We start from the raw sequence: 22,986 nt of genomic DNA, 5'->3' as shown, positions 1-22,986 counted from the left end.
TCCGCTTCGAGAGAAAAGCGCTTTATTCAGAGCGAGGCGGCGGCCCGGACGAAGCCCCGCCCCCCGTGGCGTCACCGCCGCTTGTAGAGGCAGGGGCGGAGCGCCAGGCCCGGAAGAGCCCCTTCGCCCCGCCCCTTCCGCTTCGCCGCTTCCGCCTTTCGCAGCTCGAAGGTGAAGAAGTGGCTGCCCGTCACGTCCTGCAAGGAGAGGAGAGGGAAGGCCATGCGGAGGCGCGCGCGGGCCGGAAGGGGGCCGGACCCCCCCCCCGCCGCCGCCCCGCCGAGACCTACCTTGCGGAGGAGCCGGAAGCCGAGCCGGGCCAGCGCCGCCACGAAGGCCCGCACGTCCGGGAAGCGGCTGGCCACCTCGGCCACCAGGAGGGTCCCCCTGGGAGGGAGAGACGGAGGGAGGGAGATCAGCCAGCAATGGGCGGCCGGGGGGGGGGCAGAAAGGACTAAGGGGGATGCCGAGTGAATCCTCCAGCAGGCGGAAACACACCCCCCCCCGTGTGTGTCAGGAGGGCACCTGCAGAAGGCTTGGCCGGGCCCTCCAAAGAGAGGGCCCCCAAATACTATAGGGCATCCTTTCCCCCTAAGCAGTCCAAGGAATGCCTGCTTATTTTATTATTGCATTTCACGTCAGGAAACCTCAGAGGATGCCTCGGAAGCAGCCCCTTCCCACCCTCGGAAATTTAAAATGTCTGTTTTACAGTATTTCATGTCCTGTAACCCACCCAGAGTGGCTGGGGAAACCCAGCCAGATGGGCAGGATACAAGCAATAAAATTGTTATTATTATTATTATTACTATTATTATTCACAATGATCCAGAGCTGCTGCCTCTGATCCTGTGGCCGACATGTAGCCACTGACAGCCTTCCTTCTCTCTCCAGGGCTTCAGACCCAGGGGTCCTTCTCTGAGCTCTGCCTGGAGCTGCCATGGGTGGGTGTGAGTGGGTGAACCCAAGACTTCTGCCTGGGAAGTCTCCACTCCCACCAAAGCTCTTCCTGACCAGAGAGTCACATCCTTCTCCTCGCGACTTGTTTTCAAAGGCAATTGATGCTGAGGACTGATTTTAAAGGATGCAAGCAAACTTTAGATCAGGGGGGCTTCATGCATATTTTCGGGACTGTTTTGATACTGAAATAGAAAATACATGAATAGTGGTATTTTCAATATTCAAGTTAGTTATGCCGAAATTTTGCTACTAAACAGATTTAGCTGATTCACTGCCTCAAGGCTCTTTGCAACCATCATTAATTCATTGTCTAAATATTAATAAATGTATATTAACATAATCCTTTATTTTAGTAATATCTTTTGTTTAAGCTGTTGTTATTTCAGCTTTCTGTACAACGCTTAAAAATATTCTAACTATATCTCTTAATATATTATTAATATTTTAATATTTCTGACTAGGAAACCCAGTCAGATGGGCAGAGTATTATTTTTATTATTAAGCAGTATAGGAGTTAAATAAGATCATCCCCATATGACAGCCATAGGTTTTGACTGAGCTGGCAGTGCCCTGATCAGCCATTTCACGTGTCCCCCTCACTGCCACAGCCCCTCCCATGTCAGGGAGCCCAGGACCCCACAATTACCCAACTCGTAGCACACGGTTGGCCTCTTCTAAGATCTCCTGCAGGTTAGTACCCATCAGTGCCAGGCAGAACACAGCCACGTCAACAGATTCATCATCCAGGGGGACCTGCACAGAAGGAGCAAAAAGAGGGAGGCACAATCAGAAAACCGTATGTGTGAGGTAGTCATAGAATCATGCAGCTGGGAGGGACACCCAAGGGCCATCTAGTCTAACCCCCTGCAGCCCTGACACGTGGCTGTCCAAGCTCTGCTTAAAAGCCTCCAGTGAAGCAAAGCCCACCTGCATGGGCTCATCACACAGCTGTTCCCAAGCCTGGAGAAGGCAGGTGCTGTGAGGAGGCCCTCCCCCCAACGTACCTGGGCCATGTCGCAGACAATGACTCGGGGGTCCAGAGCCACCAGGTCAAAACAGTGCACTTTGTTCCGCACGCTGCGTGCCAGCATGCAGTCCCCGCAACCAAAATCTGCCACCACGAGTGATGCTGGTCTGTGGGGGGAGGGGCAAAGTTAGACCGTGCGCCCATCCTGTCAAGCACTTCTATACGTTAACTATGACATTGCAACATGCGCAAATGTTTGCTTAACCAGCACGTGTTGAAGGGGGGAGCTGACCAATCCCCCCCCCATCCTTACCTCTGACGCAGGTAGCGCACAAAGCGCTGCACAGGGTTTTCAGGCCACTGGGCCACCTGCCGGGCAAAGCCCCGGTGATACACCGCCAAGGCCTCAGGGTCATCCTGGAAGAGCTGGACTGCCTGCTGGCTGGAGGATGTGTAGAGCTGCTGGTTGATGAAGCGGAAGCGCGCTGACTCCAGCCGCTCCTCCATGCGCAGCCGCAGGGATGCTGCCCTTTCGCTGAGAAGTTCCTGGCCTGCTGGATCTTCCTGGCTGCTGGGGGGCTCCTCTGCTGCTGCAGGGACTGCAGGGGGCTCCTCTGCTGCTGCAGAGGCCACAGGGGGCTCCTCAAGGCCCAGCCCTGCCTTGAACCTGTTCTGGCGACGCTTGTTCTTCTGGCGGTTCTTCCACTGTCTCCTGGTCAGTCGCTGCCTTGGCTCCTCCTCTGGGTCCTTTGCCCCAGCGCTCCTCTGCTTGCTGCTGGGCTCAGGGTCTCCGCCTCCAGCTGCTTTGTCTGGGCAGGGCAAGGACAGAGGTGCTCAGCCCTGGGCTCCATCGGCCGCCCCCCCCCCCCGGCCCAGATGATCTCTCTAGTCCAGGGCTCTGTGCACTGACAGCTGGTTCCAGGCAGAGGGACCAGCCCCACCCCACCTGGAGAGGCCCCCAGGGACTGAGATGCAGGGAATGCTTCCTAAGATTATAAGAATCTAGTCCAACCTCATAGCCTTACAGTGGACAACCCTGATGGGGAATCCACAAGCAAAACCTCAGCAAAGGAGCATAGCCGTCGAGAGTCCCGCGAGAAGGCAGCTTGCCGAACCCTCCTGCAGATATACAACCCGGCCTAACCCCCCCCCGACCCGCCTTTGCACCCCGGGCAATTCTCTCGGCCCCAGCCTAGCGGCCTCACCTGCTCGGGGCGCCGGCTCCTCCTTCCGGGCCGGGAGGCGCTGCTGCTGCTGCGATTGCGGAGCTCCGGGGGGCGAGCCGGCCTGCGGCCCCTTCCTCGGGCGCTTCCTCTCCGGCGGCTGCTCGGCCTCCGAGTCCGACGCGCTGCTGCCTCGGCCGGGGGAGGGCGGGGAAGGCGGGCGCGGCGCCGAGCTCTGCAGGCGGCGCAGGGTGGCCAGGAGCCGCCGGCGCGCGGCCGGGCTGGGCGGGGGGCGGCCCCCGGAGGGACTCGCCTCGGCCCGCGGGCCCGGCACCTCCAGCTCCGCCGTCGCCTCGCCGCCCCACGGAGCCTCCTCGAACATCCTCCCCGGGAAAGAGGCAGCGGCGGCGGCGGCAGCAGCAGCAACAGCCCCGGCTCGCACGCTGGCGGAAGTTCCGGGTCTCCGGGTTGCAGGCTAGAGAGACCACCTGGCCGCCCGAGCGGCACGCGGGCTCCCCCTGCCGCCCGGGAGGGCGAGGGCGGAGAGAGACCCCCGTGCCTGGGGCGCGGCGGCGGCGGCGGCGGCGGGGCGGGCTGGGGGAGCGGAGCCAAGGGGCCTGCCTGGGACGGAGGCGGGGCGCCCGGGACCCCCGCTTTGCAGCGCCGCCTGGTGGCGCCAGTGGCCGCTGCTGCCGGGCGGGGCCGTCGGAGGGGAGCGGAGGCCGGGAGGGGGCGGTCTCCGGCGGGAGCCGCCCGAGGGAGCGGCGGGGAGGAGCCGAGCCGACGGGACGCGCCACACACGGAGCCGCCGCCGCGATCGGGCACGGTAAAGGGGACGGCGAGACGGGGATCGCCCGGGGTCGGGGTGGGGCAGCCCGGCCGCTCGCCTCGCAGCAGCCCCGGCCACGCCCGGCCGTCGCTGCCCTTGCCCGACGGGGCCCGGGAGGGCGGCGGCGGCTTCCTCCTCGGGGCGGCCGCTCCCGCTCTCTTGCCCCGGGACCCTGGGGGGCTCAGCTGTCGGGCGGCGCCGCATCGCGCCCTGCCCCGGTCCGAAGAAGCGGCTCTCCCGGCCGGGCGCTGCGGCTCTGCTGCGGAAGGGCGGCGTCGGGAGGCTCCTGCCCGGACCTAGAGCCCAGAATCTCGGCCCTAGAGCAGGACGTCGGGGCGGCTGCCTATCGCCCTCTTCCCGCCGGGAACCCGCCCTGAATCGGGACTGCTCGGGACCGTTACTCGGGGCGGGTGGGGTGCAGCTGCCCGGGACGCCCGAGCAGCGGGGGCCAGCCGGGTTGCGGGGCGAGGGGGTTCCTCGCGGCTCCGACCGCTGGCTGACCCTCCCCGCCCTCCTTTGGCAGGAGGGACCATGGACGACATCTTCACCCAGTGCCGGGAGGGCAACGCCGTGGCCGTGCGCCTCTGGCTGGACAACACAGAGAACGACCTCAACCAGGGGTGAGTGGGGAGCGGGAGGGAGGGAGGGAGGGAGGGAGCAGCCCCAGACCCCCTGTCCGCCCCCAAGCCGCCTTCGTCCTGCATTTCGTCCCCTTGGCTGGAAGGGACAGGAAATGACCGCAGCTCCGAAACACGCCGGCAGGAATTCTGATGCCGGAGCTGGGGGGGGGGGGAGCCTGGATGGCAGAGCAGGTGGCGGGAGTCCAGAAGCACCAGCCCAGCCCTGAGGGGAGGAGGGCAGTGAGGGAGGCTACCCAGATTCCCCCCTCATTTCAGCCTTGCTGTGGAGGAGCCCTGGGGTGGGGGGTGGGGGGGTGAAGTGTAAGGGCTGGCTGCCCATCAAAGGAAGAAGCCCCTTGCCCAAGGAGCCAGCCTCCTTCCCTGGGGGCAGGCGGCTTGAACCTGGGGGCAGTGCAACGACCCCCAAATCCCTCTAGGGAGTCAAGGGTCAGGCAAATGGGTGGCTTCATTTTCCTCTGGTCCTGAACTTGTTCCTAGTCCTCTGAAGCAGCTACTGTCACCCCCCACCCCCCGAAGTCTGGTCCCCAAGGCTTGAAGGGATTTGGGGCAGGCAGGGAGGATGGGTGGGGTGTGTGATGCCGGCCAGGATCCCCTTCTGATCTGTTCTGCGCTTCTTCCTTGGGGCTTTTCAAGTTGAGGTTGGGCAGCCATCTGTCAAGAATGCTTTAGCTGAGATTCCTGCCTTGCAGGGGCCGGACCAGGCGACCCTTCGATTTCCGGGCCAGTGGTTGCTTTTCCCCCCTGGGATGCCCCCATCTGCTTGGCCCCCTCGCTGTTGTCCCGGCTGGGGCCTGGGGCTGCCCCGTCTTCCTGGCTCAGATCTCCTTTTAAGGCCTGGTCTTCCTCTTCTCCTGCGTTTGGCTCAAGAAGAGTGAGCTCCGGGAGGGAGGAGGGATTCCTGTGTTCCCAGACTCTCCCAGGCTGCTCCTGCCTCTGGCGCTCCCAACCGTGACCAGGTGCCCCAGGACCCCTGGAGCTCTGCCCCCTGGCCAGGCTGGCCCCTCTCCCGCCCTGGGCACTGAGCAGGCCCCTCTCCCTCCCTCCCTCCCTGCAGCGATGACCACGGCTTCAGTCCCCTGCACTGGGCCTGCCGCGAAGGCCGCTCCAGCGTTGTCGACATGCTGGTCATGCGAGGGGCGCGCATCAACGTCATGAACCGGGGGGACGACACCCCGCTGCACCTGGCCGCCAGCCACGGCCACCGGGACATTGTCCAGAAGGTAGGGGGGACCCACAGGGAGGAGGCTGCCCAAGGCTCCCGGTCGGTCCCCACCCCCTGCTTCCCCACATCCTCCTCTGGGTCTCAGGGCGCCCCCTGCAGGGAGAGGGAAGAGGGTGGCCGTCTGGTGCATCTCCCTCCCCGGGGGGGGGGGGTGATTTTCACTTTGTGGGGGTCTTTTGGAGTGGGATTTCCTTCCCCAGCTCACTCTCTGTCTTCTTGCCCTGCTCAGCTGATCCAGTTCAAGGCCGACATCAACGCGGTGAACGAGCACGGGAACACCCCCCTCCACTACGCCTGCTTTTGGGCCCAGGAGCAGGTGGCTGAGGTGAGGGCTGCTTTGGCAGAGGCACCTGGGGCTGATGTGTCCCTTCCTGCCGCGGTGGCAACATTCGTGCTCTGTTCAAGCAAAGTCATATACCCCAATTCACACAATTTAAAACTAAATGAAAGCCCCCTAATAGGAGGGCAGCGGTGCCCTGTGGGGAGTGGGGCTGGTGGAAGACCTGGTGCCCCCTGTGGGGAGGGGGCTGGGCAAGAAGGGCTTCCGTGGGAAGAGAAGACACTCATTCGCCCACTTCTCACCCTCCCCATCCTTCAGGACCTGGTGGCCAGCGGGGCTCTGGTCAGCATCTGCAACAAATATGGGGAGACACCCCTGGACAAGGCCAAGGCGCCCCTGCGGGACTCCCTGAAGGGTGAGCACGGCTCCTGCCCTCCCTGCTCAGCGGCTGCCTTCAGCTACTTCCCCCCTTTGTTTTGGGTCAGACTACATTTGTTAGTTTGTTCAGAGCGTTTGTACACACTTGTTCAGCCAAGATATCTCCCCGAGTGCATTATGTGCAGTCCACGACCTGGCTTCTTCTCCAGCCTGCCTGATCTCTGCCTCTTGGCCGCCCTTCTTCTGCCTCTGATTCTGGATCCCGGCTGACTAAACCCTGTTACCTCTCCCCCACACCTCCTCTTCCCAGTCTCCTGCCAATGACCACTCCCCACGGTCTCAGCCCCAACCCCCGGAGGGCTCTGAGCCTTCTTCCCTTGGGCTTCCCCTGCTGGTTCCTGCCACCTTGCCTCTGCATCCCCTCCTGCTTCCTGGCCCTGCCTGTTCAGTGAGTCTCCAGGTGCTATGGGGGGGGGCTTCCCACCCCCTTTCCACCTGCGCAACATCCCTGTTTTCTCTCCCCACCCCCTCCAGAGCGAGCAGAGAAGTTGGGCCAGAGCCTCACGCGCATCCCCTTCAAGGACACCTTCTGGAAGGGCACAACACGGACGAGACCTCGTAAGAGTCTGGAGAAAGGGGGAGACCTGGGAGTCGGGGGGGGGCAGAGGGGAGAAGGGGACTCTCCTTGCCCAGTGGGTTGGGCGGTGGGGGGTTCCTTCTGCAGGCTGCGTCTGGCTGATGGTCTCCTCTTTTAGGCAACGGGACTTTGAACAAGCTGGCTGGCATCGACTTCCGGCAGCTGACCCTGGGACACAAGCTCAACGAGAACCAGTCTGGAGAGGTGGGGGCCGCTCCTTTCCCCTTCTCCCCCCCCCCCCCCCGGTCTCCTTCGCCCCACTCCCCTCTGACCTTCCGCCTTCTCCACAGCTCTGGGAAGGGCGCTGGCAGGGAAACGGCATCGTCATCAAAGTGCTCAAGCCCCGAGACTGGACGACCCGCAAGAGCCGCGATTTCAATGAAGAGTACCCCAAGCTCAGGTGGGTGGGGGGTCCCGTGGGGATCGTCAGCTGCCGCCCTTGGCACCCCCAGCCCCTGCCTGCCCATGTGAGTGCAGGCGGTGGGTGGCTGGGCTGCTTCCTCCACTCGCCTCCTTTCCCCTCGCAGGATCTTCTCCCACCCCAACGTGCTGCCGGTCCTGGGCGCCTGCCAGTCTCCTCCTGCTCCGCACCCCATCACCCTCACCCACTGGATGCCCTACGGCTCCCTCTACAACGTGCTCCACGAGGGCACCAGTGAGTCTCGCTTCCCATACCTCACCCTGCTTCCAGGGGGCACCCCAGGGGCCTTGCTGGGGACGTGGGAAGGGATCCCAGGGATCTAGCCCACCCCCGGGCAACGCAGGAATCATTTGCTCTCTCTGCAGCTCTCGGGAGGGAGCAGAGTGCTTTCTGGCTGCCTTTACATCTTTCCAGGCCTAAAGTGCGTTGATGGCCAGAGCCAGAAAGGGTTTGGGGGCCTGAGTGGCCCCTGTCCAAGAGCCTCGTGCCATTCTTGCGCTGTGGCCCCCTGGCTTGGGCAGCCTGAAGCCCTTGGAAGCCCTTCCCACCCTTCCAGACAGCGCTCAGGAGCAAGTGCTGACCCCAGCAGAGGCAGGTTCTCCCCCCCCCCATATTTGCCCCCCCTGCTCTCTCTCCCCCTGCAGACTTTGTGGTGGACCAGACGCAGGCTGTGAAGTTTGCTCTGGATGTGGCCCGAGGAATGGCCTTCCTGCACACTCTGGAGCCCCTCATCCCGCGCCACTATCTCAACAGCCGCAGCATCATGGTGCGTGGCGACCCTTTCTGGGGTTCAGTGGGCTGGTGGGGTCTCTAGGAGGCTGAGCTCTCCGTTGTGTCCTCCCTCCCCCCACAGATCGATGAGGACATGACGGCCCGGATCAGCATGGCAGACGTCAAGTTCTCCTTCCAGTGCCCTGGCAGGATGTATGCGCCAGCCTGGGTGGCTCCGGAAGGTGAGTGGCGCCCTGCCCTCCGCTGACATCCAAAGTCGAGCCTGCTGGATCAGGCCAAGGGGGATGTGCCATCTGGCCGACCAGATGCCCCTAAGGGGAGCCCACCAGCAGGATCCAAGCACCAGAGCCAGTCTCCCCCCCCCCCTGCGACTGTGGAGGGCAGAGCAGTCACTGCACTAAGAACTGTTGCACAGATCTCCCCCTCTCCGAACTTGTCATCTTTCTTTTCTGGCTCTTATTCTTAGTTTCATTATATTTCTTTATTGCTTATTGCAGAAGAACTGAAAAAGGACTCCCGGGGGGGGGGGGATGTCTGTTCCTGCCTCTGACCACTTTGCCACGCTGCCGTCCTCTGGCCAGCAGCAGTCGGGGCTGGTGACACCCCTGGGCTTGCTTGGGGGGCCGAGTGCAGGCAGAGCAGCTGCCCTGCTGGGGAGGGGTCCCCCTTCAGCGCCCCCTTCCAGCCACTGCGTTTCTGCAGCCCCTCTTTGCTCCCGCAGCTCTGCAGAAGAAGGCAGAGGAGATCAACCGCCGCTCGGCCGACATGTGGAGCTTTGCCGTGCTGCTGTGGGAGCTGGTGACGCGGGAAGTGCCCTTTGCTGACCTCTCCAACATGGAGATTGGCATGAAGGTGAGGAAGGGGCAGGAGGGCAGGACCCCCACCCCCCTTGGCAGGGTTGGGCTAGGTGACCCTTGGGGCCCCATCTGAGCTTCTTCTTCTTCCTCCTCCTCCTCCCAGGTCGCCCTGGAGGGGCTGCGGCCCACCATCCCCCCAGGCATCTCCCCCCACATTTGCAAGCTGATGAAGATCTGCATGAACGAGGACCCAGCCAAGCGCCCCAAATTTGACATGATCGTCCCCATCCTTGAGAAGATGCAGGAGAAGTGAGGGGAGGGGGACGTGCTCTGCAGCCCCCCCCCAGCCTGCCCACAAGTGCCTTGGGGAGGCGCTGATGACAGGAAGCGCCACTTCCTTGCTCTTGAAACAAAACGGTACAGAAGGAGCCACCGCCTTGCCCCCCTCCCCTTTCGGGGCAGCTCTATTTGGGGGGGGGGTCCCTGCTGCAAGCTGCCCTGGCCTTTTAATCTCCCCAGCAATGCTGCGCTGCCTTCCACAGTGCCTAGCACCCCGTCCCCTCAGCGCGCATCAGCAAGGTCGCCTCGCACTCGGAGCCCACCGCCTGCCTCTGCGCTGCACGGTTTTTATCTTTTCTATGCAGGCCCCTGTCCAAGCCAGAGGGCTCAAAATAAAGAGTTATTAAAGGAGACCGTGGTCACTGCAGCCTTTGTGGGGTGAGGGGGACACAGCCGGCTGCCCCAGCTTCCCTGGTGGGCCTCAGCTGAAGAGGACGGTTGCTCCAGCCCCTCCTGCCATTGCCGCCCGCGAGCCCGGTCCATTTCCAACATATGACAATCTACTGTGGGGAGGTGGGCTGTATTTGGGTTCAACTCCCCATCAGGTGCCACACTCTGGCTGGTCTTCTGCTGCCCTCAACTGAAACAGGCGTTTTCCTTTTCAGTCTCCCAATACCATGGCAAATATGGGCCACAACCCTCTTTCAGACACAGCTCAGAAAGGAAAGTGCAGAGCTGGGAAAAGGACAGGCAGTGGCAGCGAAAAGGCTCAGCGGGCAGCAGCCTTTCTCCTGGTCTCATGCCCAACACATGTGGGTGCTTTGAGCAGGATCAGGCCACTGCTCCTAGCAGCTCTGCAGCTGCTCCAGCATTAGAGGCCATGTGCCTCTGGGCTCCCCAGCTGTGGTGGGTGAGATAGGCCTCTCGCCGGAGCCAGCAGCACGCTTGTGGTTTTTCCTTGCAGAGTAAGTTTCCCTGCTCCACGAGTAATCGCCTCCACACATCTTCTTGGTGGAGAGACGGCCCACTGGAATGGGAGAAAGAAAGCAGAACAATGGGTGCGGCCGGGGTGTGTTCTCATTGGCATCAACTGAGGCCACCCTCCACGAGCTGCAACGCCCATCGCCATGTTGCAGCACTTGAGTTAATGCGTGGTTGGTGGCCGTGGTCACAGGACAGGGGAGGCTCTGAGGCAGCTGCTGAGTCACGCAGAGCCACTTGGCGGGGGGCGGGGGCTGTTTTTGCCTAGAGAGGGACTTTGTGAGTGAGTTTTGGAGCGCCTGGACTGTCGTTTACCATAGAAGGGTAGGAGTCACACCTGCTGCCAACGTACCACTGCCATCCCCCTGCCCCAAAGTCCCCCTTCTCCAATAGAATGATTCAAAACCTGGGGGGCACTGGAAGATCGCTACAGCAAATCCAGATGACGGGGGGAGGCTGACCTCCAAGAGGCCAGTTCCCTCTGGTTTCCCCAGCCCAGCATAAGTCACCAAAGAGAAAAGCTGCTGCAGCTGGAGCAACTGAGCCCCTGACCCGGGAGCAGGCAAGCTTTCCACCCACCTCCCCCCTGCAATTCCTAGCTGTTTTGCTCCTGGATCAGGGCCAAGCGGGCCCACCAAGTCCAGCAACCTGTTCTCTTGGAGGCCAGCCAGATTTCCCCACAGGGGAACAAGCAAGCAGCACCCAGGCACCGGAGCCCATCTCCCCTGGTGTGGCTTCCTGCAAGTGGCCTTCAGAAGCCTCGCTGACCTTGGCTTCCCACACATCACAGGCCAAGCTGGACGAGCTTCGCTGTCCAGGAACATCACTGCCCTAGTGCCAACAAGACGGAGGAGGGAGGCCCTGCCCAGGCCATTCCCATTCTCTGGAGCACGTGCAGAGGGCAACTAAGATGAACTGTTAGGCATGCTGAGCCTGGAGAAGTGAAGACTCTCAGGAATCATAGACTCTTACGAGATGGAAGGGATCCCAAGGGCCATCTCAAAGAGAAGAACAACTACCAGACTTTTAGAAGACATCTGAAAACAGCCTTGTGTAGGGAAGCTTTTAATGTTTGATGGATTACTGTATTTTAGTATTTTGTGGGAAACCGCCCAGAGTGACTGGGGAAGCCCAGCCAGATGGGCAGAGTATAAATAATAATGTCAGGAAGTTTTTTCAAATGTTTAGTCGGAATCTCTTTTCTTGAGACTCCTGCACTGCAGCTGGGTTGGACTAGATGACCCTCGGGGTCCCTTCCAACTCTCAGATTCCATTAAATATCACCGCCTTTGCCTTCCACATGCGCCACAGGAAATGCTGGATGAACTTCAAGACATCTTCCTTATCCCCCCCAGGTCTCCAGGGACATCTTTGCTTCAAATACACCCGCCCCCATCTTTTATCAGAGCTGCTCCCCTCCTCCTCCGATGCAGAAGGAGCGACAGGCGGGGCAGGGAGCTCAAGAAAGGGAGAACTTTAATGGTACAGCAGCCAAGAGGAAAGAGAAGCAGTCCAAGAGCGGATCCGGGGGGTTGGGGCAGGCGGCTAAGTGAAGTAGTGGGGCTTCTTGACGTTGATGCCATACTCGGAGAGTGCGGGCGCAAGGTCCTCCATGGTGAGGGTGTATTTCTTGTCCTGCAGTGGGGGAGGGGAGAGGGAGGGGCGTCAGCTGGGCCTCCCGCCTGGGCACCTCAAGGGAGAGTTGTGGAAGGGGCCCCCTGCGAGGGGGGCGTTTGGGGGACCTCACCTTGCTCTTGTTTCGGGAGCTGCCAGAGGCTGTCCCCTTCATCTTGCAGTGCTGCAGAGCGTCGTTGGCAATGTCGGAGATGAACTTCTGGGCAGCCAAGGAGATCAGGCGGATGCTGAAAGGGGAGATCAGAGGAGGGATGAGGGGAGCGAGTGAGAGGTGGTGTGCCTGAGCCCCAGGATGGGTCCCTAAGAGCCACACGGCGCCCCTAGATGAAGGGGCAGTCTATCTGTCCTGGGGACATGGTCTATGCCCCCACGGCTCCACTTACATGCGTGGATCGGAAGCTTCGAAGCCTGCGCGGTTCAGGTAGTAACCCGTGACGGCATCTGGGATCTGGAAGGGAAGCACAAGGAGGACGGTTCAAGAGGTAGGTGATGCCAGCAGGGGCCAGCGAGGCGGCCAGGGGCCGGGCGGGGAAGGGGGCCTCACCGTGGGCGTGTAATCCTCCAGCTGCAGCAGGAAGTCGACCAGCGGGGCGCTGGAGGCGGGAGAGGAGGCCGGGGCGGCAGAGGCCGAGGAGGAGGACGAGGAGGCGGCGGCGAGGGCGGCAGGCTTCGAGTCCCCGTTGGCGGCTGCTCCGGGCGGCGCGAAGATCCCGTTGGGCACCGAGGGCGCCGCCTCCGCGGGATGTGCCAGCAGTGAGGACGAGGAGGAAGAGGAGGAGGAAGAGGAGGAGGAGGAAGAAGAGGAGGAGGAGGAGGCACCTGCGGGGAGAGAAAGGGATTTAGAGAGGGACCCTGGGCGAAGAAAGGGAGGGAGGGAGGCGCCCCTCCCCCTCCCCCTCCCCCCACTGCCCCTCTTCCTCCACTGCCCCTCCCCTCCCCTCCCCCACTGCCCTCCCCTCCCCCTCCGCCCCTCCCCCCCCATCCCTCTCACCGGCTCCTCCGGCTCCGGCCACGGCCGCCACGAGCCCCGGGCTGCCCTTGGCGCTGTCTCCCCCGGCGGCGGAGAGGGGGACGGGGACGGCCGGGCCTCCTCCTCCTCCGCCGCCGCCTCCGCTTCCCCCGATGGCGCTCATGGAGTCCCGGGCCAGCAGCGTCGCTCCGAGCAGCTTCTGCGCAGGCGCCGCGAGCCCAGCCGAGAGGGAGGGGAAGACGGTCCCGGAAGTGGAGGGGCGGGGCCTGAGCGGCGGCCGCCGCTTCCTTTTCCGGGCCGATCTTCTATCTAAGGCCTCCGCGCAGACGCCACTTCCGCTCTCCTCTGCGGGGCGGGGCTGGGGGCGTGGCCTCCGCGGCAGCCCGGGCGGCCGAGTTGGGCTGCGGAACTCCCGGCCACGAGAGAGGCAGCAGCAGCAGCAGCAGCGGCGCCCGGCAGCCGTCCAGGGCGGAGTGGGCCAATCCCCGGAGGAGGAGGAGGAGGAGCGGGCTCCGCTGGCCGGGCGAGGGGATCCGGCGGGGGCGGACGGGGCCTTTGGGCTGAGCCGGGGGCGCGCCTGCGCTGCTGCTTCTCAGGGGCGGGACTCGAGCAACATGGGGAAGAACGGAAGGGGTCCCGACCCCCCTTCCGGGTTCAGTCCCCTCCGGCAGCAACTGCAGGTGGGCCTGAGAGAGACCCCGGAGCCAGTCAGGGAAGGCGAGGCTGAATTTGAGAGACGCACCCAACCGAGCCCAGAAATCAAGACACCACAGGACAGCCCTGATGGGGGCAAGGCTCCAAAGTCTTTATTTATTGCTCTGCTTTTGCATTCACACCCATGAACCCGAGACACCACAAATCTGTTGTTTTCAAAAAAAGAAATCACAACCATAAGTAATTGTATTTAGAATGGTCTAGTGCAAATTAGGGGGTGGGAATGGGGGAAGAAGTGCTGCCTCCATTGACCTTGGAGCAGGAGGGAAAGAAGGGGGGGGGCGCTGCCTGGCAAAGATTTCCCAGACAATGGAGGCATTGAACTGGGCTCCCTCCACCCAAAGATCCCCCAACCTGCAAATGGTGCCCAAGTAGTGCTGGCAAAGCGGTTCCTGCAGGTGGGGCAGGATCGGGGCCAGGACCCAAGCAAGGCCTTCTGCTTAGGGAGCAGCTGTGGCATAGAGGAGAGGGACTGAGCTGGCGTTGCATTTTGTGGGCCCCCCATGAGTGGGTCCGGGAGACACAGCGCCAACAGGGGGAGGGCAACCCCCATCCTCACTCCAATGAGGTAGTTTCCAGTTGGAGCTTGTGAAGAACTGATCAAGAGCATTTGGCTATGGAGTTAAGTTTCCTAGAGGCAGGACTTCATCCTGAGAGTATGGGGAGGGGGGAACATCACACCTTTAAGTGCAGAAAGGCACACCCTGTGACCCCTCCCCCTACCTGATCTGCCAGGAATGGGACTGCTCCTGTGTTGCTGTAGATGCACAGTTCTCACATTTGCTAAGAGAAACACCACAGCTCTTTCCACGTCAAGGTATTGCACATGCAAGCACGATTTAGACTGTTAGCTTTTAGTTGCACCTTCTCCTCCTGACGTACCACTATAGATTTACAGAGATGAATGTTTGCATATTTCTGCTTCCACTGCCTTTTCTGTTAGGCTAATGCACACTTTTTGGACCTGTAATGGAGGCGGGGGGAGGCCCTCTGAAATGCCCCCTGCCTCCATCTTGCAGCCTGAGATTCCCAACCCACACACTCCTTCCCCTGAGCAGATGTGGCTTGGGCTGCTGGACACCAAGCAAGACCTCTCAACTCCCCCGGCTGTTGAGTGGCCAAGCGCCATGGATGTGGCCGCCTAGCCCAGCAGGGCAGACAGGAGCTCTGGGTAGTTTGGCGTCCCCCAGCCGGTGACGGGATCCCAGGAAGGAGCCGCGCAGAATCCTTGGCCCTGCACAGTTTCATCTAGACACGAGTAGTGGCAGCCCGAGGTCACCTGGGAGGAGGAGAGAGGAAGAGCGTGTCGTCAGGCAGAGCAGCCCCAGAAAAAGACCCGATCCCCCCCCCCGCCTTTGCCCCATGCGGCAAGCAAAATGCTGCTGTGTTGCGTGCACACACCCCACACCCCGCTAGCAAAGCCAAGGACCAAGCTGCTTCAGCCCCTTCCCACACTCACGTCATAGAGGGCAGTGCTGTTCCCCTTCTCCTGGAGCCGGTAGAGGGCGGGGTTGAGGAAGCCCAGGGGGGGCTGCCCTCGCTGGAGGCGCCGGTCGTTGATCAGAGCTATGATGCCCCCCACCACAGGAGTCGAGGCCTGTCGGGGGAGAAGAGGCAGAGTGAGGCCCAGCACCCGCAGACGGCCCTGCCCAGGAGCGGGCACCAGGCGGGCAACGCTCGAGCCTGCAGGCAGCAGCCTCACCGAGGTGCCGGAGACCCAGGGCATGGGGATGCGGTTGGACACCACCCAGTAGTTGTCGGAGAGCGCGGCCAGGTCTGGGTAGGCTCTGCCCGTCTTGTTGTAGTAGCTGGAAGGGGGCAGCTTGGAGGTCGTGCTCAGGAACCGCTTCACGGCTGTTGTCTGTTGAGGGAGAGACGAGAAGAGGAAGGAGGCAGAGCTGAGACGGGTCCTGGGTGAGGGATCCCAAGTCCCACCTGTCTGGGAGGATCTTTCATTTCTGGACTCTCGGGGGCGGGGGGCTTGGCAGCCCTTCAGGGTGAGCTCCTGAGCTTCAAAATTCACCACCACAGTAAAAGCCATTTATGCAAATGTTCACCATTTTAAAGAAGGCTTGTGGCAAGGAGTTCCATAGTGGATCATGGAAGACCCCAAAGGGCCCAGGAGCTGCAGACTGAAACCTGCCATGACTGTGCCCGCAGGGAACCACGATGGCACCTTGCGAGTGGCATGGGACTCACCTGGTACTTTGGCATCGAGAAGACATTACTGAAGCCTCCCCCGCTGATGGAGTCCGTGACCTCAGCACCGACCAGGAAGGGGTGCTGGAACGAGGTCCCCCCCACTGTGGTCACATATGGGCTGTGGGCACAGCAAGGCGAGGCGTCACAAAGGCACTGACAGACCAGGCGGTCACAGCCCCCCAGGATGACTGGCAAGACACAGGCAGCCCTCCAGCAGCTCCCAGTGTGGCTGAGGGTGGCAGAACGCAGCCCCCTCCCCAAGAAGAGTCTGCTTCCATCAAAGGGCAGGTAGCAGAAGGAGGGCCCCCCGGCCAAGCCACAGGCCTAACCCAGTAAGGCTGCAGATTTGAGATCTAGTATCTGCATTTTGGAGAATACGCAAGTGGCTGACTGCCCTGGTTTCAGAGAAGGGCTTGGAAAGGCAAGAGCCAGTGTGGTGTAGTGGTTAAGAGCGGTAGTCTCGTAATCCTGGGGAACCGGGTTCACGTCTCCGCTCCTCCACATGCAGCTGCTGGGTGACCTTGGGCTAGTCACACTTCTTTGAAGTCTCTCAGCCCCACTCACCTCACAGAGTGTTTGTTGTGGGGGAGGAAGGGAAAGGAGAATGTTAGCCGCTTTGAGACTCCTTAAAAAAGGGAGTGAAAGGCGGGATATCAAATCCAAACTCTTCTTCTTCTTCTTCTTGCATAAAGCTCAGGGGGATACGGAAGGGCCAGGCCTCTGGGAGTGGATGTGGGTCAAGGACCCCCTTCGCCAGCCCCACCTGCCCCTGGTGGTGCCTTCCTCTCCTCCTCTCACCTGGAGGCTGGGAAGCTGGGCCGGAAGGTGTGCTTCCCTCCGTGGGCTGACCGACAACCTGCTCCAGAGTCACCTGCAGGAAAGGGCAGCTGGTCGCAGCACTTGCAAGCCACTTTCACTCCCTCCCCAAACATGCTGACCTCCCCCCGCGGGGCTCTGCCCCTTTCAGACACACCACGGAAACTGCTTTAGCAGCCTGGGCTTCTAATCGACAGCAACCTGAATTGTATTGCCTTTGTGAAATGTTGCTGCTACACTATTTTATTGCCATTACTGTTTCATTCTATACCATTGATTCTATATTTGACATTTTTAATTATACGTTTAGAAAACTGCCTTGCAATTGTTTTTGAAATTAACCAGTGAGGTACAAATACTTCAGATTAATACATTTTATAGTAAATGTACCAAAGCAGCCTACAACACAACATTAAGGGATGTTTAAGCTATAAGGTAAAGGTAAAGGTACCCCTGCCCGTACGGGCCAGTCTTGACAGACTCTGGGGTTGTGCGCCCATCTCACTTAAGAGGCCAGGGGCCAGCGCTGTCCGGAGACACTTCCGGGTCACGTGGCCAGCGTGACATCGCTGCTCTGGCCAGAGCCAGAGCCAGAGCCAGAGCCGCACACGGAAACGCCGTTTACCTTCCCACCAGTAAGTGGTCCCTATTTATCTACTTGCACCCGGAGGTGCTTTCAAACTGCTAGGTTGGCAGGCGCTGGGACCGAGCAGCGGGAGCGCACCCCGCCGCAGGGATTCGAACCGCCGACCTTTCGATCGGCAAGCCCTAGGCGCTGAGGCTTTAACCCACAGCGCCACCTTTTAATACTATGTATTAAAATAAGAAACTCTGAAAGCGCTTTAACACACAATATAAATCACAGTCTAAGACCACAAGCTTGCCAAGGAGGACAATAAAATGTCCCAAGTCAACAAAAATCTTGCCCCTGCCTTCCTCCTACCAGGTAGGCAGACCCACCACTGAGAAGTTCTTCTGACTGGAGGAGATGTTCACCCAGCCAACAAAGAGACAGCCAGATGCATCTCCCTTCTTGGAGCGAATTTCAAAGGCAGGTGCCACAACCAAGAAGGCCCTGCCCCTCACAGGCTTCCCTTGACTGGGCACAGTGGCAGAGCAGGAGGAAGATGGAGGCCAAAGTGCCATCAGAGACAGGAGGGGAACCAAAGGTTGCCTGCCTCCACCTACCTGAGGCAAAGAGGATGCTCATGCCTCGCGCGGCTGCCTTCATGAACTCCACATTGACCCGCTCCATGTACGCCCGGGACAGGCTGTCCTCGTCGTCGCCGTAGCTGACCGTGTGCACCCAGGGCAGGGCAGACATGTTGCTGAGCACCAGCAGCCACTGCAGGAAAGGCTCCTGGCTCTCATGCCTCCCTGGGGGAGGCGAGGGGAGAGGAAATATCAGCAGGGCCCACGGGGAGCAGGGCCCACAGGGAGAGGTGGGGTGGGGGGCAAGCCAGCCCCAGAGACCCCCTCCTGCCTCCAAAATGTCTGCCTCATCCTGGAATGGGTGAAAGGGAGAGGGCGCAGAGCCCGCCAGCCTCCCAGCACCTTCCAGTATAGCACTCAGCCCCGACTGGTCCCAGGATGAGGGTGGCGCAGAGAAAGCAGCCAGGCAGCCACATCACAGGGGGTTCCTGCCCCACCCCACTTCCCAGGTCCCCTGGGAGAGGCAAGAGAGAGGCTGGAGCCCTGCCCCTTGGGGGGATAAGGAAGACGGGGAGCCAAGCGTGCTGGTCAGTACCACCGTTGCTGAAGACCCAGGTGGAGATGTTGGCCCCGGAGCTCATGATGTACTCCACGTCCAAGCTGGCTTCCAGGCCGGCCTTGCCCCAGCCCTGGCGCCCGACCACCTGGTCCACGCGCAGATGGTGAGGGAAGCTCTTCCCAAAGAGACCCATGAACTCCGCCAGGTCCGCTTGGTGGAAGTACTGCTCCAGGAACTGGAGGGGAAGGAGAAGAGGCAGGCATGGGGCACCCAGACCCAGCACACCTCATTGCCAGGTGCCGCTCCCCTGAGGGCGGCTGGGAGGCAGGGCTGAGAGCAGCTGGCCCCAGGACACTGGGGGAATGGAGGGGCTGCCGGGGGGGGACGGACGCCCCCCAGTTACCTGGGCACAGGCCTGGCTGTTGTTGCGGGAGCTGCCCACGTCCTTGTCAGTCAGGTTGTACCGCTGGCGGATCACAGCCGGCGTCACCCCCAGGTGAAAGGTGGAGAGCAGCGCTTTCCCGGCAGTCCAGGCCCTACTCACTGCCTTCCTCTCAGCAGGGAAGCGGTGAAGACCCCCCACTGAGAATGGGGAGGAGGAGGAGGAGGAGGAGGAGGAGAAGCAGAGGATGTAGTTATCCTGGGGCAGAAGGAAGGGGGCACCTAAAGCAGACTTTGCTCAGCCCAAGGCTCAAGGCTAACCAGGGGCGGGGGAGAGATCTGCTCAGTCACACCCGCCCTCCCTTCATCACCACCCACTTCTTGGCAGGGCAAAGAGAAGATCAGCTCCCCCACTCCTATGGGGGGAGATATTTGCCTATTTCCAGGGCTAGACACTCCCCCCCCCCGACGTTTCCTGGCAGTCTGGGCTTATGCACACGAGGGACAGAGTGTCCCCTGCTGCCGCTCCCTATTTCCCCAAGGCTTCCGTACCAAAATCCAGGTGCTCTGCCAGCTCCTCTGCTAAGGTGTAGGCAAAGGGGGACCTCACGACGCTTCGCTCCCCGTTGACATAGCGCTGGAACTGTGCCCCCGGGAGGAGCTGCTCTGCCGTGCTGCATGGAGAAGCCTCGGTCAGGGTCAGCTGTGGGGGGAGCTCAGGGCGCCTTCTGTGCCCTCCCCTTGCCCCAACAGCCCCCACGCCCCAACTCACCCAGCTGGCACCAGGCACTGCAAGAAGTCCTTGGTGCCCACTTCTGTGCAGTCCCAGATCCCATGAGCCTCCAGCCACTTGCGAACGGCATTCAGCGTCTGCGGGGAGGGGGCGACCAGGGCCTGCACCTCCACTAGAGACAGGAACCGGCCTGCGAGACAAAGGGGAGCGTGGAGGGAGGGAAGGAGACTTCTGGCGGCCCACCTACCTCAGAGGGTCCCAGGGGTCTCCCTCCACCCCCTGACTGTCAGGGGAGCTGGGCAGCCAAGCAAGAGCACAGTCTTCCATCGCTGGTTGCCAGTGGCTGCTCAGTCTGCCGCTTCCTGTTGAAGGTGCCACTTCTGGTTCCCCTTGACTGACAGGCTTGCCCTGAGAGCCATGGGAGCAGCAGCAGCAGCAGCAGCAGCAGCAGCAGCAGCATAGGAATGGGGCTGAGAGCTCTGCTAGGGACTCCTAGGCTAGCCAACTCCCCCCTCTCAGAAAAAAGAGTTCCCTCAGGACACAGGAAAACCACCAAGATGGTCCTGTGGTGTAAAGACATCCTTGGAGTTGGGAAGATGAAACCTGCCTGCCAGCCTGCCTGCCTGCCTGCCTTCCTCCCACAAACCCTAAGAGCTGCTCCTCCCAGGGAGCCATCAGAGCGCCCAAGATTGTGCAAGAGAAGCTGAGCAGGAAGTCCCCAGGGCCACAAACCCCTTGCAGCTGCAATCCTTGCACACAGGACCATGTCCCGCTGCGCTCAGTAGGACTCACTGCCTGGGAGACATCCTGAGGGCTGCCAGCCTCGGCCTCCAAAGTGCTGCAAGGGAGCCCAGGAACAGTATGTGCCTACCTTAGAACAGTGTCGTAAGGAGAACCCTGTGCGGTCTGCCAAGGACACATGACACGTGCCCCTGAGCCACAAGCAGGCCGGCTCTCCTGGCTGTACTGAGAGATCAGGGAAGCCCCAGCAGGAGGGGCAGAAGCAGGGGGCAGAGAGAGAAGGGGGGTCATTACCATACTCTGGAGAGTCTGGAGAGGAGACTCGCTGCACCAGCTCCTCCAGGAGCCCCACATTCTGCTGGCGGAGGGCAAAGGTCAGGCTCAGCGCCTCGGAGGCAGCCACTCGACCCAGACAGCTCCATCCCTCCGGGATCCTGGGAAAGAGACACGGCTGTCACAGGTGGCACCAAGCTAGCAGAGAGCGGTGTGTGGGCAGCGGAGGCACGAGGAGTGCCCAAGTCTGGCAGCGCCAGCCAAATCTAGCTTTTCCCCCAGAGGAACCGGGAATTAACACCCTGCACCCATTTCACAGAAAGGGAGACCGATGGGGATCCGGCATGCTCAGCTGGCAAGGCCAAAGGGGGCTTCCGTCCCCCAACCAGACCCACCCCCTAATAATAATAACATTAGTCTTGATAGCCCCCCCATCTGGGGGCGGGTCCTTCCTGCCAGCCGGACCCCAACTTGGGGTCGGCGGCTGCCCATCTCCGCGGTCGGCCTCCCTCGGTCGAGCCCCGGCTGGGAGACGGGCGGCGAGCAAGCCCCGAGGAACCCAAGCGCCCGTCGCTCGCCGCGCTCGTCCCGCTGCCCCGACGGCGCCCTCCGCCCCAGGCCCGGCCGGGGCCGCGCTAGCAAAGCCTCTTCCCCGCCGCCCGGCCCCGCGGCGGACGCTTACTGGAAAAGCTGGTCCGGCTCCGGAGCCCACCCGACGGCGGCGGCGGCGGCGGCGTCCAAGCGGAGCAAGGCGGGCAGCTGGAGCAGCGCCAGCAGGAGGCACCTGCACGGGAGAAACGGGAGCGGGTGTCAGGCGGCGGAGCCGGGGGGGGCTTCCTCCTCCCCCCCGCGCCCCCCGCGCCCCCCGCGCCCCGGTACCGGCAGTCCAGCAGCCCCATCGCAGCAGCGCAGCCTCTCCCTCCAGGCAGGAGCCCAGAACTGAGTCACGTGAGAAGCTGCCCGTCACATGATGGCGGGGGGCGGAACATCCAGATCACGTGGCCCGCCGGCTGGGCTGCTTTGAGCTGGCTGCACTCTGTGCGTGCTCAGAGGCCACACTCTGGCCGCCGGAAGCGACGCCGGGGCGGGCGAGAGGGGGCGCCTGTGAGCCCCCCGATTGATGCCCCCTCCAAGCCTCGCCCGGTGGGACGCGAGGACCGGGCTCCTGAAGAAGAAAGGAAAGCGCGAAATGTTAGGAGCCCTTTGGATGGCCCTCTCTCAAGCATTCGCCGGCTGAGAGCTCGGGCGCCTTTTCTGCCCGGGGGCTGCGCTGGAAGCGGCAACGCTCGCCCTCGGGATCCTGATGGGGAGGAAGGCGACGAGACCCCACCTTCCCCGCCACCGTTGCACCACACGTGGGCAGGGCCTCATTTGGGCGCCCGCGAGATGCCCAGCTGCGGTCTGAGGGCTATTGCGTGACTAACTTTGCTTTTTAGCACGCATTAGAAGTGTGGGGGGATCAGAAGAGGGTGAGATGAAATGGTCCCCTGCAGGAGCTGTCACAGGGCTGCCAGGGGCACCTGCCCATCGTTCGCATTCCCACCACGTCTCTTGGGAAAGACAGAGGAGCCCTCGCCTCGTCTGCAGGCCCGGCAGAGAGTGGTCTGGTGCTCTTCCTTCCAGAGCTCTCTAGTAAGAAGCATCGCCTGCTGCGGAGTAAACAAGGGGAAATCAAGTGCTTTGTGGAAGGGGGGCTGGCGTTGGTTGGCCCTGGCATCCGTTTCAAGGCTGGAGCCCAGATCCAGGTTAGAACCACAGCCTCAAAGGATGAACACTCCCCCCAGGAGCCCTCCTGCTTCACACCAGTCTCTCAAGTTGGGTTGGTGGGAGGGACCTGCACAGGAAGAGCCCGGCAGCTGAGCAAGACCAAAGGCCCCTCTGGTGCAGCTCCGTGTTCTCTGCATGGCCGGCCAGACGTCTCTGGGGAACCTGCAAGGGGGGCCTGTGCTGTTCCCAGCAAGTGGTGTTCAGGGGCATCCCAACACCACACTTAGAAGTCGGGTTAGAACGTAGCGTTGTGGGACACGGGTGGCCCTGTGGTCTAAACTACTGAGCCTCTTGGGCTTGCTGATCAGAAGGTTGGCGGTTCAAATCCGCGCAACAGAGTGCGTTCCTGTTGCTCTGTCCCAGCTTCTTCAAATTTGCAGATGACACCAAACTGGGAGGGGTGGCTAACACCCCAGAGGACCGGATCACACTTCAAAACAACCTTGACAGATTAGAGAACTGGGCCAAAACAAACAAGATGAATTTTAACAGGGAGAAATGTAAAGTATTGCACTTGGGGGGAAAAAATGAGAGGCACAAATACAAGATAGGTGACACCTGGCTTGAGAGCAGTACATGTGAAAAGGATCTAGGAGTCTTGGTTGACCACAAATTTGACATGAGCCAACAGTGTGATGCAGCAGTTAAAAAAGCCAATGCAATTCTGGGCTGCATCAATAGGAGTATAGCATCTAGATCAAGGGAAGTAATAGTGCCACTGTATTCTGCTGTGGTCAGGCCTCACCTGGAGTACTGTGT

General features: G+C 61.4%; 4 protein-coding genes across 4 annotated transcripts; 1 reads left to right on the top strand and 3 right to left on the bottom strand.

The window, feature by feature from the left end:
* Window positions 1–5: 5 nt before the first annotated feature.
* Window positions 6–3,484, bottom strand: RRP8 (ribosomal RNA processing 8). The gene is made up of 6 exons (XM_079973947.1): window positions 3,130–3,484; window positions 2,238–2,733; window positions 1,962–2,091; window positions 1,604–1,710; window positions 291–387; window positions 6–197 (listed from the first exon to the last, which is right to left on the bottom strand). The coding sequence occupies exons 1-6, from the start codon at window positions 3,467–3,469 to the stop codon at window positions 72–74; spliced, it is 1,296 nt and encodes a 431-aa protein (XP_079830073.1). The 5' UTR covers window positions 3,470–3,484; the 3' UTR covers window positions 6–71.
* Window positions 3,485–3,763: 279 nt separating this feature from the next.
* On the top strand, window positions 3,764–9,714 carry ILK (integrin linked kinase). Its single transcript, XM_079974546.1, has 13 exons — window positions 3,764–3,913; window positions 4,440–4,536; window positions 5,612–5,777; window positions 6,009–6,104; window positions 6,378–6,474; window positions 6,972–7,055; window positions 7,193–7,278; window positions 7,365–7,474; window positions 7,602–7,729; window positions 8,140–8,261; window positions 8,349–8,448; window positions 8,949–9,079; window positions 9,188–9,714. The coding sequence occupies exons 2-13, from the start codon at window positions 4,448–4,450 to the stop codon at window positions 9,335–9,337; spliced, it is 1,359 nt and encodes a 452-aa protein (XP_079830672.1). The 5' UTR covers window positions 3,764–3,913; window positions 4,440–4,447; the 3' UTR covers window positions 9,338–9,714.
* Window positions 9,715–11,743: 2,029 nt separating this feature from the next.
* On the bottom strand, window positions 11,744–13,077 carry TAF10 (TATA-box binding protein associated factor 10). The gene is made up of 5 exons (XM_079973161.1): window positions 12,911–13,077; window positions 12,464–12,738; window positions 12,303–12,367; window positions 12,032–12,146; window positions 11,744–11,919 (listed from the first exon to the last, which is right to left on the bottom strand). The coding sequence occupies exons 1-5, from the start codon at window positions 13,050–13,052 to the stop codon at window positions 11,830–11,832; spliced, it is 687 nt and encodes a 228-aa protein (XP_079829287.1). The 5' UTR covers window positions 13,053–13,077; the 3' UTR covers window positions 11,744–11,829.
* Window positions 13,078–13,680: 603 nt separating this feature from the next.
* On the bottom strand, window positions 13,681–21,414 carry TPP1 (tripeptidyl peptidase 1). The gene is made up of 14 exons (XM_079973826.1): window positions 21,340–21,414; window positions 21,143–21,244; window positions 20,482–20,621; window positions 19,486–19,636; window positions 19,266–19,387; window positions 18,736–18,914; window positions 18,369–18,567; window positions 17,810–17,998; window positions 16,604–16,676; window positions 15,803–15,923; window positions 15,306–15,464; window positions 15,063–15,200; window positions 14,703–14,882; window positions 13,681–14,647 (listed from the first exon to the last, which is right to left on the bottom strand). Exons 1-13 carry the CDS (start codon window positions 21,357–21,359, stop codon window positions 14,745–14,747), a joined length of 1,731 nt encoding a protein of 576 aa, XP_079829952.1. The 5' UTR covers window positions 21,360–21,414; the 3' UTR covers window positions 13,681–14,647; window positions 14,703–14,744.
* Window positions 21,415–22,986: the final 1,572 nt, after the last annotated feature.

The sequence above is a fragment of the Podarcis cretensis genome (assembly GCF_951804945.1).
Source record: "Podarcis cretensis genome assembly, chromosome: 4".
Lineage (NCBI taxonomy): Eukaryota > Metazoa > Chordata > Lepidosauria > Squamata > Lacertidae > Podarcis > Podarcis cretensis.
Note: the sequence above shows the minus strand (reverse complement) of the source record. Positions and strands in the feature narration are given on the sequence as shown.

Coding starts and splice junctions, on each gene's coding strand:
- ILK (XM_079974546.1), top strand. CDS start 4,448: ATGGACGACATCTTCACCCAGTGCCGGGAGGGCAACGCCGTGGCCGTG. Junction 6,475..6,971: donor CCTGCGGGACTCCCTGAAGG/GTGAGCACGGCT, acceptor CACCCCCTCCAG/AGCGAGCAGAGAAGTTGGGC. Junction 7,730..8,139: donor CGTGCTCCACGAGGGCACCA/GTGAGTCTCGCT, acceptor CTCCCCCTGCAG/ACTTTGTGGTGGACCAGACG.
- TAF10 (XM_079973161.1), bottom strand. CDS start 13,052: ATGAGCGCCATCGGGGGAAGCGGAGGCGGCGGCGGAGGAGGAGGAGGC. Junction 12,739..12,910: donor GGCCGGAGCCGGAGGAGCCG/GTGAGAGGGATG, acceptor CTCTCCCCGCAG/GTGCCTCCTCCTCCTCCTCT. Junction 12,147..12,302: donor GAAGCTTCCGATCCACGCAT/GTAAGTGGAGCC, acceptor CTCCCCTTTCAG/CATCCGCCTGATCTCCTTGG.
- RRP8 (XM_079973947.1), bottom strand. CDS start 3,469: ATGTTCGAGGAGGCTCCGTGGGGCGGCGAGGCGACGGCGGAGCTGGAG. Junction 1,711..1,961: donor TTGTCTGCGACATGGCCCAG/GTACGTTGGGGG, acceptor CCTTCTGTGCAG/GTCCCCCTGGATGATGAATC. Junction 198..290: donor GCTTCCGGCTCCTCCGCAAG/GTAGGTCTCGGC, acceptor CTCTCCTTGCAG/GACGTGACGGGCAGCCACTT.
- TPP1 (XM_079973826.1), bottom strand. CDS start 21,359: ATGGGGCTGCTGGACTGCCG. Junction 19,388..19,485: donor CAGTGCCTGGTGCCAGCTGG/GTGAGTTGGGGC, acceptor TTCTCCATGCAG/CACGGCAGAGCAGCTCCTCC. Junction 15,465..15,802: donor TCTCGATGCCAAAGTACCAG/GTGAGTCCCATG, acceptor CTCCCTCAACAG/ACAACAGCCGTGAAGCGGTT.